Genomic DNA, 18,899 nt, shown 5'->3' with positions numbered 1-18,899 from the left:
GAAGCCTTCAAACAAGATGGAATAGTGGACTGGGATAAAGACCGATTGAAGATCCTAGCAAAGACTCCAGCCAACTTAACAGCACAGTCTTTAAGCACTTGGCCAGAGATACCATCAGGACTGGCAGCCTTTCTAGGGTCCACAGCCCTCAGAATGCTCCTCACCTCCTCTTCCTCCACAATGAGGTGGGGGCTACAATTGGCTGGTGGTTGTATTTTAACTGTCTCTGATATCTCCACTTCAAAGCGAGCAAAGAAATGATTCAGTTGCTCTGCCAATGAACATCCCCCTCAGCAGGGATGATATTGGTCAGTTGATGGTTGGTAATTTGTTGAATCCCTCGCCACACCTGCCTCATGTTATTGTTATAAAAATTATCCTCAATCTTCCTCTTATAATCAGTCTTGGCCTTCCAAATACTTTTCTTCAGATTAGCTCTGGCAACACTGTATCTTGCCCCATCACTGGACCTAAAGGCTTTGGTCCTGTCACGCAATAGGCACTGGACTTCCTTGGTCATCCAGGGTTTCTGATTGGGATAGATTCTAATACATTTATCCACAGTGATAGTATCTGTGCAGTGTTTGATATAGCACAGAACAGTTGCAGTGATTTTATGCATTGATTGATGTAGGATTTAAATCATTAAATTGAGCCAGAAAGTTTGGGGGTGGGGGGGAAGATAGACTGGTTATGCTGATGCAGGTTAAAAGTGAGACAGATACCGAAATAATTTTGAATCTGTAAACAACTGCACATAAACATTATAATTGTGTTCACATTTGCAGCACAATTTCATGCTTAACTTTGTACAAAACAGAGATTGATGTTAGCTTCTGTTCAGTTAGGGATTCACTGAAACTTAAATTTGAGAAGGACTGTCTAAACTGTTGCATGCAATTATAAATGTATAAACGTATTTTGTATTTCTTTTAGTTTGAAGGGATAGGGAAACAAGACGTTGAAGTTGATTATTTTTTCAACTAGATACGTTCCTGGAGGGTTAATATATGTTGATACAGTTTGAACTTAAAAGAAAATCTTAGGAAACTAAACAAGTTATATACCTTTGAGGCATATTATAAACATATTGTTTTTGAATCATACACCAAAGTACTGTAGAGGAATTACAGTAGACAACACAAAAAAAATAAAAAGTTGTATTACCTAAGATTCCCATAAGGACGGCAGGTTCTTTGGAAGGAATTTGTTGCAAAAAAGGCAGAATATCATCAAGAACAAACCATTTATCCAGGTATTCCAAAATTTTTCCCAAGCAGACTAAGGAATTTACACGCACCTAATAAAAATATAAACAAATCCTCTGAACTTTTATGAATAAAGGTAATTTAAAGTGAAATTTCATAAACAAGCTATTTAATCACTTAAAACCTATGTGTACATGGGATGTACATTCCTATATCTTTCCAAACTTAAATGGTGTGGGTTTATATACAGAGAAGCAGTGAAAACTTATTTTTACATGGGAAGCTTCAAAAACAATAAAATTTTAACAATTTGTTTTATGGAAAATATAGCAAACATTTTGCAGTTTTTTTAAAAAAAGGTCGACAGCCTACCTATTACCTAATATGAAGTAGGAAGATTCATTTGTTAATTAAATTTATCTTATTGTGGGACTGCTCTAGGTGGTTACAAAAATAAAAAGGAACAAATGAAAAGTGTGTAAACAAACTAGCTGTAATACATAATAAATAACATAATTAACATAATAACATAATTAATAACATAATAAATAATGAAAAAATAAATAATGAAAAAATAAGAATTCAATAAGATAAAAAGAAAATTGATGGGTGGAGAGTAGAGAGCAAGGGGGAGTAGTGGAATCTGCTATCAAACCAGCAGCCAATTCAGTAGTAAGTAGTAGTAACAGTAGTAGTAATAGTAGTAGTAATGCTTATTTATAAAATGTGTATGCTATACAGACCAGTAGTGCTAGTCTACCAGTTTGGTCTGATTCTGGCGTACCGGTAGTGCCAAAGATCAATGGAGACTGAACTGGTTCTCTCTGACGAGCTGCTGCTGGGTCCGCCCGCCCATACTGACCTTTATTCCCTGCTTTTGAAGGCGCAAGTACTTTGCGCAGCACAGAAGATTGCCGCGCGTCAGCTGTTGAAACTACAGGGAGTGCAGGATTGCAGGAGGTGAGCAGTAAAGCCTCTGTGCGTGTGCAAAGTGTGTGTATATGCACCCACCATGCCACTGAACTGGTAGTAAACCACTTTGCAAACCACCTCTGATACAAACCCTTAATAGCTCAAGATGACTTACAAAAATAGAAATCTGGGCTAAATCTAGATTTTAATCCAAAGTGAAATGGATCATAACAATCAATTTCATTTAAGAACTGCGGAAGCTGTAAAACTGCTGTTTTGTTAATCAGCTTGCCTAAATATACTATCTGATATCAGCTGATGGTTGTTAAAATTAGTCTAAATATAGTTTATTAAACAGGGATCCCATTTCTGCCTTTTTTAATGTTTGGGAAATTCTGCTTTATGGGCAAAATATTAATAATTTGGATGAACATTGATAGGATAGATCCATGATGGCAAACCTAAGATACGCATGCCATAAGTGGCACGCAGAGCCATTTCTGCCAGCACATGAGAAGTCACCCGGAAGAGCCTGAGAGGTACCTGCCATGCATGCACGGGGAGACGCGCTTGGGTGGGAGACATGCACTCATGCGCAGAAGCATGCGGCAGTGGTGGGCTCGTGTGCGCATGTGCAGCAGTGTTTGGTGTGTGGGTTGTGTACATATGCGCAGAGGCATGTGCACAGGGCGGCATGCGTGCATGCGGAGGGGTCTGGAGATTGCGTGCACATTGTATCATGGGTACAGGCACATTTTCGGCACATGGTGTGGAAAAGGTTAGCCATCACTGGGATAGATCTTTGGAAATTTTTAGAAGCCAAGTCAGGAAGATATTCAATATTCAGTTGATGGTGTGAACAAATATAAAAACAATATCCACTTTCCTCAAGAGACTAATTATGAAACTGACTCAGACAAATGTTATTAAATGGTACAGCAGACACATTACTAAGGAACAGTTTAAAGTGACAACAGAAGTAATATGAATTTGAGTAATTTTGTTCTTTAAGAACTATCATAATAAATAGTTATGATAGAGCCTCATGTAACCAAAAGTATTAAAGATCAAGTCACCCATAATTTTAAATAATTCCCTTGGATGATTTCCTGCAGATACAGTTTGGGGTAAGGCCAATGGCTCTCTTCCCTCAGTACTATAAAATAAAGCTTATATGGATGCTACATTGTATTCAGAATAACAGAGTTGGAAGGGATCTGGGAGATCTTCTAGTCCAACCCCCTGCTCAAGCAGGAGACCTATATCCATTTAAACAAATGGTTGTCCAATCTCTTCTTAAAAACATCCAGTGATAAAGCTGCCCCCCTACTATAGTCAACTGTCTTCCTACTACAATCATCCTAGACCAGGGTCCCCAACTTCTGGTCCATGGACAGGTACTGGTCTATGGCATGCCAGAAACCAGGCCCCATACATGGGATGCAAGCAGCACATGAAAACACATTCCCTCTGGTCTGCAGAAAAACCTCTCTCCATGGAAATTGTCCTGCTGTCATAAAGGTTGGGGGCCGGTGTCCTAGAGGTCTGCTCTTGTTATTTCATCACTTGTATCTTTTTTTTATTACTATACAAATGAGGTAGCAGATACTAAAAAGCCAGTGCTCTAAGCACTTGAGAAATGTCCAAGTCTCAACCAGTCCACTAAAACATGTCCAACTAGTACAACGGTATCCATCATCCTCTGGGATGGATTAATATAATTTGATTCCAAAACCAGGAGGAAGAAATATGTTCTAGTAGTCCATTAATATATATTACCTATCCAATGAATTAGAATTACTAGTAATCAGGAAGTAAAATACAATTTAGGTATCAGCTACTTAAAGCTTTTAATTGTAAGTATTTTAAATCAGTAGAGCACCTGATGAAACAGAAAAGTGAAACGAATGTAAATTTTAAAATATAATAATCAAGTAAAAGATAAGATTAAAGATAAATGGGAAAGTTTAATTTATGATCAAACATTACTCTTTTCTTAGAAAGGCATAGGACTTTACAGTTTAAATTCTGTAGGAAGTAACCATGTTCTGATAATTAATCATGTTAAGCCCTAAGCAATGTTTACATCAAAATGAAATTTTAATTTAGTCACTGAAATTGCTACATTCCAGCAATCTTTAAATTGCTAAATTCTGTTTCAAATTTTAGTTTAGTTTATTTTACTTTATTGTCATTGCACCTCATACAATGAAATCCAACACCATCTTCAGTGCACATCATGACCATGACCATGAAAATAAACACAAACACACATCTTTCACCAAAACCCTCCGACACCACACCAATACTGCACTATACAGCAGAATTCAAAAGAGCTACTGCCCTGGGATAGAAGCTGTTTTTCAGCCTATTTGTCCTTGTTTTTATTATTCTGTACTGTCTGCCAGATAGTAATAGTTCAAAAGAAGGGTTCCCTGGATGAGCTGGATCTTTGAGAATGTTTTGAACTTTCTTAAGGCAGTGGGAGCTATAAAGCTCTTTCAAAGAGGAGAGTGGTCAACCAATGATCTTCTGGGCAATGACATTATCCCTCTGGAGTGCTTTCCTATCTGCCACTGTGCAATTGGAAAACCATACAGAGATGCAGTAAGTTAAAATACTCTCTATGGTGCAGCGGTAGAAGGTCACAAGCAGTTTTCATTCAGTTGTTATTTTCTGAGAAGACTCAGGTAGTATAATCTCTGCTGGGCCCTTTTGACTAGTGCTGCAATGTGAGCACCCCAGGTTAAGTCCTCTTTTGCAGTAACACCCAGAAACTTAAAACTGGCCATTTGCTCCACTCGGTCTCCATGGATAAGCAAGGGCTGGATGTCTGATCTGTTCCTTCTATAGTCCACTATAAGTTCCTTGGTCTTATTGGTGTTGAGGACCAAGTTATTGTCTCCACACCACGAAAACAACTGGTCCACCTCATCTTGATAGGCAGACTCATCCCTCCCCCGGAAATGAGTCCCACCACTATTGTATCATCTGCAAATTTAGTAATACTATTACTAGCATGAGTGGGAATGCAGTCATGCACAAAAAGAGGATAGAGTAAGGGACTCAACATGCAACCCTGTGGTGCACCAGTGTTAAGAATAAGGGCTGAAGAGGTATGAATCATATATAGATATCTAATACAATCTGAGAAAATCTAAACATCTGTTTAATACATATCTGTGTGTGTAGTTTGGGCCAATGACAATATGTGAACATTTAGTAGGAATTGAAAAGTTTAGGAATACAATACAATGCTTACGTGAAGGGTCTCTATGCTATTTGAAATCCTATACAATTGAGACTGCTTTGTATGGAGAATCTAAAATATGTAGTTCTTCCTTTTTTAGAGGCACAGATTTTGGAAATAGGTGGAATAATGATGTAAGAGTGAGACTAAGTGGTAATCTCCAATTTCACTCTTCAAGCATTAGCTATATATAATCAAAACAATTTTTGCTTAAAATACAAAAGAAACCACCCACCAGAAATCAAATAATATTGTTTAAACTAAAAAAAGCAAAATACAAGCAATTATAAAGAAGTCTGTATTAAAACTTACAGCAAGAGATGAAGTTTGTAAACATGCATTTTTAATTCTTGGTATCAATGAATTTTTCATTGATGGATAATCTATAAGGTTGGCAAACGTGGGAATGATATTTAAACAGAGTTCCTGCAAATAAAAAGAGCACAATCGTCATATAAAAACTGGATAAGGTTAGAGTTAACTTTTTAAAAAAGTAATTTTCAAGCCTTTGATTTTAATTTCTGTTTACACTAAATTATTAATATTTTAAGGCAAAATTTATACTTAGGTCAAAGGTAGGATGAAGGATGGCGTGTGGGAAGCACAGGTGTTTTGAGGTTGGATCATTCTCACCTTACCCAAATCACAAACTTAGTTTGTTCATTCACGAAATAAACGAATACTGAAATGGACCATTCTAATTGTGAATGTTCAGAATGGCCTGCTTTAAAGCCAAACCACTTCCAGTAAAGTTGGAACGGTATGCCCTGACTTTGGAAAGCTTTTGTGATACTAGAACAGAGAGCATTTGAAAGTCAGAATGATACATTTAGGATCAAAACTTTTCAACCTCGAAACATTTTATATACTTCTAAAGTAAAGAATATTTATTTGTTCATCCTTCCTTTTGACTTGAAAAACAATCAGTTCATATAAATGTTGTAAGAAACAGTGTTATTTCAAAATTAAACAAATGCAAAAATTAAAAAATTATCATACTGCTTTTTAAGTATTTTTACTGCTTTGTGAGACCTTATTCTAATAAAGATAGGATAAGAGAATTTTTCAAAGATTCCAAATACATTTCAATTATAATGAAGTTGAACAAAATATATGGTTGTCAGACCTGTATTTGAATTGATGGTGCTTCTAAGGCTCTATAAACCATTGGCAGAACACTGTTCTTTATTTCATCTGGAGGTGTTTTGGTTAGCAGTAGATCCATTTTTTGAAGAAATATCAAGAGAATCTGTTTATGAAATGTAAATTTTAAAAAATTACTTTCGCTTATTTTGTTAATCAGACTAATAATTCAGAATAACTTTCAGTGTAACATTTGGTACCAATCTGTATTCAAATGTCAATGTAAATATAGCAAATATATTCACTTACCATGTTGCTAGCCTGTAAGCATGGAAAACAAGAACACCAATTTTAAAATAGAAATTATCAGTATGGATTTATTGGAATCTGTAGCAGACTGCAGTATATCCACAAAATGCAATATACTAGACTTAGAAACTAAGTCTGCTCACCTGGCAGAAATCTATTCCAGGGAATTCCATTTAGGATTCTGAAATAAACTATGGCTGGAACTTTACAGACTGAATACATTTTATGAAGGTACAACAGTTCTAACTTTTCTTTTCAGCATGTCAGTGTAATCTGACTTTAAGGCACACATTTTGTCAATATGTAATGGAAAATATAAAATGTTTAATAATAGGAAACAAGAATAATGTTTAAGATACAAATGTACCTGGATTGGTTCCTGTTGTCTAAAGACAGGGCTGAGGTCAGGTAGAATTAGTTTAATGTATTCTTCTTTGGTACATTCCTCCGCAATGAGCAGAACATTAGGCAGAACAAAAGGTACCATGTCTGGATTTACAAATTCAGATGTTAAGCAAGGCAAAATTCTTTGCACTATAACACGCTGAAAGAAAATAGATACCTTACGTTTCAAAGATATAAGAAGATTTTTATAATTAACCTTACATATTACAAATAAAAATGCAGCATTCTCAAAAATAATTTTATAACTGGTGCATCCTGTAACTCTCTTCTGTAAAACATGTTAAATCAGCAACATTTATCAGTCCCAAAAGGAAGTCATTATAGAGCAATGCACATTTCATTTACAATATACAGCATTGCACAGGCATTTATTAAGATATTTGTAAGTTGCTAACCTTAGGTAGTTTTGGTAAAACCTTTGGCAGCCCTTTGAAAAACTGTGATTTTTGAAGATTATCCCTTTGAAATAAAGAATCAAAGTACTGTAATGTCATAGCCCCAACATTATCAAAGAATGGTATCTAAAAAAAGATAAGAAAGGATTATTTAGATGATAAATATCTTATATATTTGTCTTAACAATAGCATTTCATTCTAATTAAAGTTAGCAGGTCATTTTATGAATAATCTCAAGTGTCTGGGATTAGGACAGTATACAATTTAAATAAATGAGATAAAAATAAAAGATAAAGATAAAAATGAACATCAATTAGACATTTATCTTGCAGTATTTCATAAGATTCGCTTATTCTAGGCAATGACGATAATCTCTAAAAAGATATTCTGCCAGAAAAAAAAAAATCCAGGAAATTACTGAGCACTGGCTCTGCTAATAAGAGAAATATAATCACTTACATCCCAATCTCCCATAAACCACAATATTTTAACAAAACATTTTAAAACTCTATATTCATTGTTTATTATAACAATTGAAGACTTGCCTTATGTTCTGCAGTTATTTCTATTTACTCACTTTAGTCATTTGGTCTGCATCTGGTCTGACTGCAGGAGTGACATTTAACAACAGTTTCACATGTTCACGGACATCGTCCGGGATGTTCTGAAGATTACTGGAATTCAACCGACTAAGCTGTACAGAACACATGCCATCCATCATTAACAACAACAACAAAAAATTCCTGCCTGTAATATGTGCATTATATAAAAATATTTCTGGTTTAGAATTTCACCATATACAATATACATTTTCATGCTCACAAATCAAGCCTAATATCTGAAACCAGCCATTATAATCAATACAGGTAGTCCTTGAGATACAACCATAATGAAGCCTGCCCATTACAGTTACATGTCAGTGACCTCTAAGCAAAACGGCCTCACTTAACAATCCCACTCCCTTGTCTCCGTGATGCAGCTATTAAACAAAGCTGAAGGTTGTTAAATGGAGCACATGGTGCCTCGGGTGAGGAAGGTTCTGGAGGAAGGCCCAGGATCATCTGTCCCGTATCTCCCACGGCTACCGAACCCCCTGAAGCAACCCATGTTTTGCTGAGCTACGAAGCAGGCTGAGTCCTGAAAGTCCTTCAGTGGAAAGGAAGCACCGGACAGTTGATCTCCGCTTGCTTGCTGGGTGAGAAGGCAGCTAGCTCCAGCTGATTTGCATCCACTACTGCCAGCCTGATTTCCCTTGGGTAAAGGAGTGGCTGCGGAGATCCAGCAGGGTAGATGGATGCTGCACCATCCCTGCATTCAGCCATAAGGACAAATGACTGCAGGGGTGCTGCAGCCATCGTAAACTTTGAAACCAGGTTATACATTAACTTTTGGGGAGTCTGTTGTAACTTCAAAAGGTTGCTAAGCAACTAGTCATAAGTTGAGGACTACCTGTATTTGAAAATATATATTAATAGATTTAAATGTACCTGATCCAGCTGTCTGCTGAAGCTTTTATATATATCTTGTTTGTTGACCTCAAAAATTGGCTTCCCATTATTAAATATAGCATATATAATTGCCCCTAGAGAATACATGTCACTAGCTGTTTCACAGCTTACTGAAAGGATGTATTCTGGTGCCAAATACTGAGGATTTGGAAGACACAAAGATGGTAAATTTGGATCCCATTCTTTAGAAGAGAATTTGGGCTGCAATAAGAAATGTAGTGAAGTCATATATTGTGAAACAATAAAATTTAAATCAAATACTTTATTCTATCCAAGTAATATTAACACCCAAAAGTACCACCTTAATTACTTATTTATATTTTTAATATATTCCATTTTAATTGAAATTCATTTAATTTTTACACATATTTTTAATATTACATGAAAAAGCAAAACCTAAGAACATATAAAAGTGGTTCCCAAAGTGGGTGGTACCGCCCTCTGGGGTGGTGGGATGACTTGGGGGGGGGCGCTAAGAAACAAGAGGGCTGGCAGGGGGGCGCTAAGAGGTGGCAGGGAGCGCTGGAGGTGGGCCCCTTGCAGGGCACAATTCAGGGATAGGATTCTACCGGTTCATTACTGTTCCCGGTAGTTCGGAGAAACGGTAAAACAGGGCCCTGGCTGGTCCTGCTCCTCTCTGCCCACTCCTCCGTTCCCTGCCCAGTCAGTCCTTATTGCGCATGCATGACATTGTGTGCATGCGCAAAAAATCACTGATGGCCACAGCGGCACATTGGAGAAGTGAAGCAAGCAAACCTGGAGGTCAGTAATTTTTGCTGCAAAAAGCATTCAGACACAGTGCTTTTTTTTCGGTGCAGCTGGAGTCCAGCCGCACCGAAAAAAACATGTGGGGGCTGCAGGCATTTGTGACAAGGGTGACGTGGCCTGGCAGGGAGCCAAGCAACAATGGCTCAGCCCTGGATTGCTTTCCCTGGCAGCCAGCCGCGGGAGAAAGGTAAAGTCACAGCTGTAGGACGACGAAAGAGATGGTTGTGGGGGAGGAAACGGGGAGAGTAAGGGCCGGGGCCTCTGAAAGGGGAAATGGGGTGATGCAGGATTAGCCCAGGCCTTTGACAGATTAGGCCATGCCTACCTGGGCAGAAAATAGGTAGATAGGTTAAGGAAGGAATAGAGAGGGAAAGAGAGAAAAAGAGAGGAAGAGAGAGGAAAAAGAGAGAGGAAAAGAGAAAGAGAAAGAGAGAGAGAAGAGGGAAAGAGAGAGAGAAAGAGAGAAAGAGAACAGAAAGAGAGAATGAAAGAGAGAAAAAAGAGAGAGAGAGAGAAGGAACAGACAAGAAAGTAAAGAAAGAAAAAGGGAGAGAGAAAGGAAGAAAAGGGATAGACAAAAAAAGAGGAGGGGATGGAAGGAAGAGACAGAAAGAAAGAGGGAGAGAGAAAGTTAATGTGATATGGAGGGAGGGAGAGAGAAAGAGAAAGAGAGAGGGAAAGAGAGAAAGGTAGAGAGAAAAGGAAGAAACAAGAAAGAAAAGAAAGAGAAAAGGAAAAGAAAAAGAGAAAGGAAGAAAAAGGATGACAAAGAAAGAGTTGGGAGATGGAAGGAAGGGACAGAAAGAAAGAGAAAGAAAGAAAAAAGAAAGAAAGGAAAGGATGAAGGAGAAAGCGAATGAGATATCTAGTCCAACCACCTGCTCTAGCAGGGTTAGAAGGGAGTGTGTGTTTCTGTCTGTCTGTCTGTTTGTCTGTCAAAACTCCAAAAACAGGTCAAGTAGCTCTGGGGAGGTCAGTCATAAATTAGAACACTTACTAAACAACTGGCCATTAAGTGAGGACTACTTATATTTGGTTTGCCAGTCACATGGCCATCTGGCCACACACCCCAGTCACATGACCACCAAGCCATGCCCACAAATTAGGCCACGCCCACAGAATCAGTTGTTAAGAAATTTGAATCCCACCCCTGGGTGGGGGGTACTGAGGATGAGTTTTTAGTACCAAGGGGACGGTGGACTGAAAAAGTTTGGGAACCACTGATATAACATATATAAATATACCATCCTACTTAATTTTAAGGTTAAGATAACTAATGGATGAGGGAGAATAAGCTTCAACCATGGCAAGACTAAGTTGCTATGGATTTTAAGGCCCCCTTACTCTGGGGATTTTCCATCCTTAACTCTGTATGTGGGTGTATTTGAGAATCCTCTTTCTGCTTGAAGAAGAGGTGGCAGCCATGGCCAGTGGGGCTTTTGCACAGGTTTGTCTTGTACATTAATTGTGGCTATTTCTGGATTGGAAGACCCTGCTTATAGTGACTCAAGCCATACTCACTTCCTAACTGGATTATTGAATGCATTCTATATGCCCTTGAAAAATACTTAGAAGCTGCAACTGGTCCAGTATGTAGTGGTGCGGATAATGTTTGGTATTTCCTGTTATGACTGTAATACAGTGGTTCCCAAACTTTTTCAGTCCACCGCCCCCTTGGTGCTACAAACTCATCCTCAGTGTCCTCCACCTAGGGGTGGGATTCAAATTTCTGTGGGCATGGCCTAATTTGAGGGCGTGCCTTGATGGTCACATGACTGGCTGGCATGGCTTGCTGGCTGGGCATGGCTTGCTGGTCATATGACCGGGTAGGTGTGGTTTGGTGGTCATGTGACTGGGTGGGCATGGCCAGGTGACTGGCAAACAAGTGGTCCTCACTTAAAGGCCGGTTATTTAGCAAGTGTTCTAATTTATGACTGGCCTCCCCAGAGCTACTTGACCTGTTTTTGGAGTTTTGACAGCCATGCATACACATACACACACACTCCCTTCTAACCCTTCTAACCCTGCTGGAGCAGGTCATTGGACTAGATTAGGCAAAGCATCTCTGATTAGATTCTAGTAATGAATAAAATCTAATCAGCGATGCTTTGCCGATTCTTGTTGATTTGTTTTATTTGTATCTAGTTTATGTTGCTGAACTGCATTGACATGTGTGTCCCTTCTTGTGCACAACCCAGAAGCTTTTGTGATTCTTTGCAGCAAAAATTACCGACCTCTGGCTTTGCTCTACTTTTCAAACATGCCACCACTGCCACGTTCTAGGTGCTGGCCCTGCAGGTCCACCCCATTGAGCCCACTGCACTGGAGGGACCTGCCCAAGCAAGTAAAGTCAATGGGGTGAGCCTGAGAGAGGGAAAGAGAGAGAAAAGAGAGAGAGAGAAAAAAAGAGAGAAGGAAGAAAAGAGAAAAGGGAAAGAAAGAAAAGGGGACAAAGAAAGGGGGGATGGAAGGAAGGGACAGAAAGAAAAAGAAATAAAGAAGGAGGGAGGAGAAAGATAATGAGGTATCTATTCTAGTCCAATCACCTGCTCCAACAGGGTTAGAAGGGAGTGTGTGTGTGTGCGTGTTCTCCTTGTAATTTACCAGTACATTTTGGTTTTGCCTTCTTCAGAATTGGCACTGTCATACATTGGAGAAAAGTAATTTTTAGGGTGGTGATCTGGTCCGATGGATCCTGTTTAAAGCCTCAACAAAATGTGAGAGTTTCCTGATAGTCTTGACCATGTTTCGTCCACAAAACCTTTAATAGGTCACTTCCACCGGAGAGGACAGCCTGCAAGCTAAGGCGCCCCCTTTCCCCTTTTCCCACCTCTCCTCCCCCAGGCTTGGCAAGGCTCGCCGCGCACGGGTTCTGCATTCGAGGCACCGGCTACGGAGCGATGAAACAATCAATGGGTTGCATGGCCGGCAATCAGTGAGCCTGCGGAGCGGGCACCTCTAATGCCCCCCCTTGCCTCTTAGCGCCCCCCTGCCAGCCCCCTTGCCTCTTAGCGCCCCCCTAAGGCATCTCACCACCCCCCACTTTGGGAACCACTGCTGTGTTCTATGAGCTGCACTGACTACCAAGACTGCCATTACCTATAAAACCCCCATGGCACAAGGCAGGCAATCTGCAGGACTGTCTTTCTTCTGTTTTTTCTTGACTCACCAAATCTACTAGACAGATATGCTCCATTTCCTATCAAACAATACCACCTTGCAATAGAGGTGAATATCTATCTTCTTGTTGGACCTCAACCCTCTTAGCCTTTCACCAGCCATTGAAAACCTGGCTGTTTCCCCAGGCATTTTGCGTACATGAGTTGCTACTACGGATTGTGAATGAGACTACTGTGTGCAGTAGGGTTTTGTGTTTTTATTTTATAGACTATCAAAGTCACTTTTGTGAGTTGGTAAATATATAAATAAATAATTTACTAGCCTGTCTTCCATGACCTCCTCCAAAATCCATAAAATCTTAATTTGTACTAAAAAGCACAAACCACAAATCATATACAAAATTTTCATCTATGACAATGTCAAGTGTTTGTCTATCTGGTAAAGTAAAGGAACTATCATGTATTGACTCATTGTAAACTTTTAAAACTTTTAAATCAGCTAAATATTAGATTTAATATTTTCAGCTGGGCTTCATTTAAGAAAAATAACACATTAAACAATTTATTACCTCTTGTTCAGATGGATTTATTGATTGAATGCAGAAGTCAAATCCCATAATTTTCCACGCACCACTTTTATTTAAAATTATGTTTTCAGGAGTAAGGTTGCCATGGACCATTTTCACACTGCTGTGTAGAAATGACAAGCCTTCTGAAACCTGTTGGGAAGTAAAGTTATATTCTTGTGATAATGTCTTTTTTCCCAATTTTCTGAAACTTAATTATTATGATAGATTATATCTTTGCTTGTAACCACTATCTCAATACTCCACATAACATAACCAAGACAAACTTGCTCATCCAATCAACTGTAATTAGGTCTCTACGCCCTTCTTATCCCTGAGAAATTTGTGCACAACTTACACAAGAACAACTATTCTAGAACACAGAGTAGGATACAAATGACCAAGATATCTGAACAAGATAATCTCTTGTGGAGTTCCCAAAAATCTTTTAAGAACTGAAAGCAGCTGAGAACTGAAGTTTTTAATTATCTAAAATGTGTGAATTTACTTGCAATTTGCAATTTTACAATTTGCAAGGAATTGATGTACTATTTATGGTAAATTTGTATTGTAAACAGTACTTTTACTGTTTTTTTCTGTAGAAGGAAAATAATGTGAACTGTGTCTCATTTATATATGGAATACAATAAGGTGTTCAAAGAGCACAGCATACAAAATGCTGCAAGATCCACTTCTTCGAATATGTTTACTGTCATATCTTTAGTCATGTAATAAATAGTCCTCTTGCCTTTAAGTCTGGTAAAATTAGAATACACCTAATCATATATAGACACAATCACACACAATTTTGAATGGATTACAATTATGATGCATCATAACTGATATAAGTTATAAGTCAATGCATACCTGAAGTAAGCCATATTTTGTTTCCACATCATACAAGTTATAATCTTTGATGTCAGATGGTAAGGGTAAAGGAAGATTCTCCCAGTTACCCAGTATATTAGCCAAACTTGCACTAACTGGTTCTGTACAAAATGCTAGACAATCTCTAAAAGAAAACAAGGATAGTTTTACTAAACACTCCAAAAGTTCAATTTTAAAAAAGAGATAGGGATACTAATGCAGGTAGTTTATAGGTTGCATAGCACACTGACATCTGGAAAATGCACAAGACATTATGATAAATGAATATATTTTGATTTGGAATCTTAACAGCAACTACCAAAATCCCAACTAATAAATCAACATTATTTTGCAAGAATCAACACCAGTTAAAATCCTTTAAAGCTTCTCTTTTTACTGGAAAAAAAAGAACAAAATCAAATGAAATTTCTGAATATTTTAAATAGGTCTCTTTGATTTTTCCTTAAAAGACTCTCTTGCATTCATAGAATGTAAACTGAATTATACCCAGGGTATAAAATATTTGAAAAGTTTTTAGAATGTGGGTATAAGTTGTAAACCCTTGCTTTATTTAGAAATCTATGTGTTTTTAAAAGAATTCCGTTTTTTACAATTCTGTATTTTAGACTGCACTTTGGTTGTCAAATTTCAAAATTCATTAAGAATCCAATTATTAGATGTTGACTTTGTTTTGACTTTGAATCTATTATTACTATAGCATCAGAAATTTTTACCGGGATTCTTCTAGTGGATGCTGCACAGTTAGCAGCCGAGGATGTCGAAGTCTTGTCAACTGCTGAACTCCACGTTTTAAGCAATCAATAATTTGATCCTTCTCAAATTTCTGATATTTATCCATAATTTTTTTATCAAATACAAAGACTGCCACTTCCTAAACATAAGGTATACAAATATAATTAATGAACCATTTATATTTTATATGTCTCTTAAGAAAGCTACATTTAATACTTTAAAATAATTCTTCTTGATGCTTTTAACTGAAAACAAGTCATTTCACCATTGTAAGAGAATTGCCATCTTGAACAGGTAATCTTACAACCACAATTGGGATTGGAACATCTGTAGCTAAGCAAGACAGTTATTGTGCCCAATTTTATAATCTCTTTTGACACAGTTAAGCAAAACAATGCAGGTTTTTAAGTGAATCATGCAGTTGTTAAGTGGACCGCATAGTTGTTAAGCAGACCTGACATTCGCCATTGACTTTGCTTGTGGAAGTTGGTTAGGAAGGTCATAAATGGTAATAATGTGACCCTGGGATGCTGCAACCAGTGTAAATATATGTTGATTGCCAACTGCCCAAATTTTGATCATGTGACCATGAATTGTGTGACAGTCATAAGTACAAGGACCAGTCATATGTCACCTTTTTCAGCACTGTTGTAACTTTGAATGATCATTAAATGAATGGCTGTAAGTTCAGAACAACATGTATACAAACCTGTATACAAACCTACAGTAGTTTATATCTATTCAGAAATTTCAAACTATGCCTTAAGTGAAAAAACAAGCTTTATGTTCAGGCACTTCATTCTGTCATATTCTCTTTACACATGACAGAAAGGTTTTATTAAAAGTACAGTTTTTAAACTCTATTGCACAGTGGTGCTGAAAACTTCACTGGAATATTAACACAGTAAGTACAATAGAACAATTTTCCTGATAAGCGGCATTCAACCAAATCTAATATAATAACAAAATAACAGAGTTGGGTTCTTGGAGGTCTTCTAGTTCAATTCCTTGCTCAATCAGAAGACCTTATACCATTTCAGACAAATGGCTATCCAATCTGTTCTTAAAAGTCCTTGAAGTATTTGAGTCTGTTCCTGGGATCACACTCATTCTATAGCACAACCTTGGGAAAAGGCACACTTAGTTTAAAGTTCACTGACTAGTGGTTTGCAAATGCTTTGAAACACCTTTTCTTCTGATCCAATTACACAGCATTAAAATGTGAGAAAATAAATCAGAAAATACAGTACACACGTATGATTGATTGATAAAAGTATTTTCAAAGCTTTAATAAGGTTGACAATATCTAGAGAGATTACCCAGAGAGATAATGAAAGAAAGGCTAGGGATAGCATGATAGTAGTTGTCCAATATTTAAGGGGCAGTTATAAAAAAGAGATGGTCAACCTATTGTCCAAAATACCTGAAGACAGGACAAGAAGTAACAGAAGGAAACTTATCGAAGAGAAATCCAACCTAGAAGTTAGGAGAAACTTCCTGAAAGTGACAACAATTAACCATTTGAATGGATTGCCTTCAGAAGTTGTGGTGCTACATCACTGGAGATGGAGAGCATGGTGGTGAGGGCAACTGTGGCTGGAGTGGGCTGTGGCTTTATGCCATATTGCTGCAACTAGGCTTTGTGCTGTAGCTCAGGGGCTGCTTTTTATAGCTCACAGTCATAGTGCGTCAAAGAATTGCCTTGTGCCATGCTATTGGCTCTGCTGTAGGGTGGGGTGAGTGTAGTGGATGTGACTTCCTAGGCATAGCAAGCAGCCCCACAGCCATTCTATTCTGGTACTACTTACCGTACACAAGTGTGTGACAGCCAAAAGGGCAGGGTGGGGGGAGTTTGATGGGTGAGGGGAATTGGAGGCAGTTCCTTACCTTACTGAGACTCAGGGCTGGGAGGAACCAAGCCTGGAATGGGAGTAGGCCCGTGGCAGATGACTGGTGGAATTTGCTTAATGAGGGCAACTGGGATTGTAAGGATTGCCTTTGCTAAGCAATGTGGTCACATGTCTCGCTTTACAACCATATTGCTTAGTGTTGGAAATTCCTGTCCCAATTGTGGTGGTCATAAATCAAGGCATCTGTGGTAGCATATCTATGGAGATTTTCAATTATCCAAGTCTGGATGACCAAACTTATGAACTGAAGAAGTTTCTCTTTAGATGAGAAGCGAAATGTTTTCAAAGAGAAAAAACAAATCCAGCTGCCTTTTGAAAAGCACCTTTGGGACAACCTGTGGTAGCAACTATACCAGAGTCAATGTAAGTATAATCTATTCATAATTTCTTGATCATATAGCACTACAGTAAACAGAACAATATCTTTGTTACAAGAACACCTATCAGATACCTTCTACTCCAGCCTAAGAATTTGTCATATCTTTCTCATTCAATCAAAACAAGTCTACTAAATCCATACATATACAGTCCTCCAAGTAACAAATTGCAGAAATAATATGAACAATTGATTTTATATTTGTTTCTCAGGCATCCATAGGCAGATCATATTATATGGTTTAAAAATAATTGAGATGAAAAAGAAACAATAATCAGAACTACTTAAAAGACACTAATCAAAATTAACACAATTAAATTTACCAAAAGATAAATGAAATGAAAAAGGCCTTCAGTATAAATGAAATGAAAAAGGCCCTCATTATATTTCAGGATAGAAGATTGTATTATATAATTATAGTTTATCTTTTTACAACAAACGTAATAGCGACAACTGATGGACAGATTTATGCAAGAGATGCTCTTTAGATATAAAAACACATTGCAATTTATACATAGTAATCCACTCCTTAAAACAACCCAGCCCAGTGCAGAAAGAATTGGCCCGAAACTATCCTGGTTAAATTAAATTAAGTCTTTTTTCCATTCTTCAACAGTAGTCCCATACAGAGAACACTAAAGTGTGGCTAAATATTGCTCTAGCCTGCACTAATACAAACATATCAATCCTTCACACACAACAAAAACAGAATATAAAAACTTCTTCAGATAATCAGTCATGAGGCATACAGCTACAGCTATATAGAAGGCGGCTAAAAACCAGACAACTAGTAGAATTTATCTGTGGGAGGGAGAGTAAGATGTAGAGAAAAGAAAATCTCCAGTTTGCTGAGCCTGTGGAGACGGCAGCGGAATCGGACAGTGGGGAAGAAAGGGGATTAGTCTGGGAGTCTGGGGAGGACTTGGACGACGGTTCTGTCCTATGCAGAGATGGGGCTGGGACCATCTGGGAGTGGGGTGCTGTCTCCGGAGCCTTCGGAGTCTGGCAGCAGAGAGGCAGAGGACCCAGGGGAGCCTGTTCCCAGTGCACGTGTGTGCAGAGCTGCTGGAAGGCGAGAGCAGCTGAAACAAAAGGGGTGACTTGGGATCAAGGCTGGGAGGTGATTGCCCCTCCCATAAGGTATAAAGGACAGGCCAAGATGACGAAACCTTTGCAGGAAGCAAAGTTATTCGGTTTAGATTCATTCTCGAAGCTCTTTGTACTTTGGCTGGTTCTTGTTTTAGTTTATTTGACACTTCTGTTAGTGGAAGCACTTCACAGGAAAGAAAGGTGGGTGCTTTCCTCCAGGGACTTTTTGAGAGTCATTATCGGTTGGGAATGAAAATAATTCCCAGCATTGCAATAAAAGAAGAGTTGTTTTTAAAATAAGCGTGTGCGTAATTACTATCTCAGAAGCCTTGGCCAGAACACAATCATTCAGTAATATACTATATGCTTTGCAAGTAGAA

General features: G+C 38.2%; 1 protein-coding gene across 1 annotated transcript in view; it reads right to left on the bottom strand.

Moving 5' to 3' along the window:
• SCYL2 (SCY1 like pseudokinase 2) overlaps positions 1 to 18,899 on the bottom strand; it is a 44,507-nt gene that overhangs the window by 10,619 nt on the left and 14,989 nt on the right. Inside the window, exons 3-12 of the mRNA XM_026697984.2 lie at positions 15,126 to 15,283; positions 14,392 to 14,536; positions 13,528 to 13,677; positions 9,051 to 9,272; positions 8,141 to 8,257; positions 7,563 to 7,688; positions 7,130 to 7,306; positions 6,497 to 6,619; positions 5,683 to 5,796; positions 1,168 to 1,300 (exon numbers count right to left, since the gene is read on the bottom strand). Of these exons, the coding sequence (XP_026553769.1) occupies positions 1,168 to 1,300; positions 5,683 to 5,796; positions 6,497 to 6,619; positions 7,130 to 7,306; positions 7,563 to 7,688; positions 8,141 to 8,257; positions 9,051 to 9,272; positions 13,528 to 13,677; positions 14,392 to 14,536; positions 15,126 to 15,283 (1,465 nt within the window). The remainder of the gene's footprint in view (positions 1 to 1,167; positions 1,301 to 5,682; positions 5,797 to 6,496; positions 6,620 to 7,129; positions 7,307 to 7,562; positions 7,689 to 8,140; positions 8,258 to 9,050; positions 9,273 to 13,527; positions 13,678 to 14,391; positions 14,537 to 15,125; positions 15,284 to 18,899) is intronic.

Source organism: Pseudonaja textilis, chromosome 5 (assembly GCF_049901715.1).
Source record: "Pseudonaja textilis isolate UNSWEBS1 chromosome 5, rPseTex1.2, whole genome shotgun sequence".
In the NCBI taxonomy this organism is placed as follows: domain Eukaryota; kingdom Metazoa; phylum Chordata; class Lepidosauria; order Squamata; family Elapidae; genus Pseudonaja; species Pseudonaja textilis.
The sequence above is the reverse complement of the archived record's forward strand: the minus strand, read 5'-3'. Positions and strand labels throughout refer to the sequence as shown.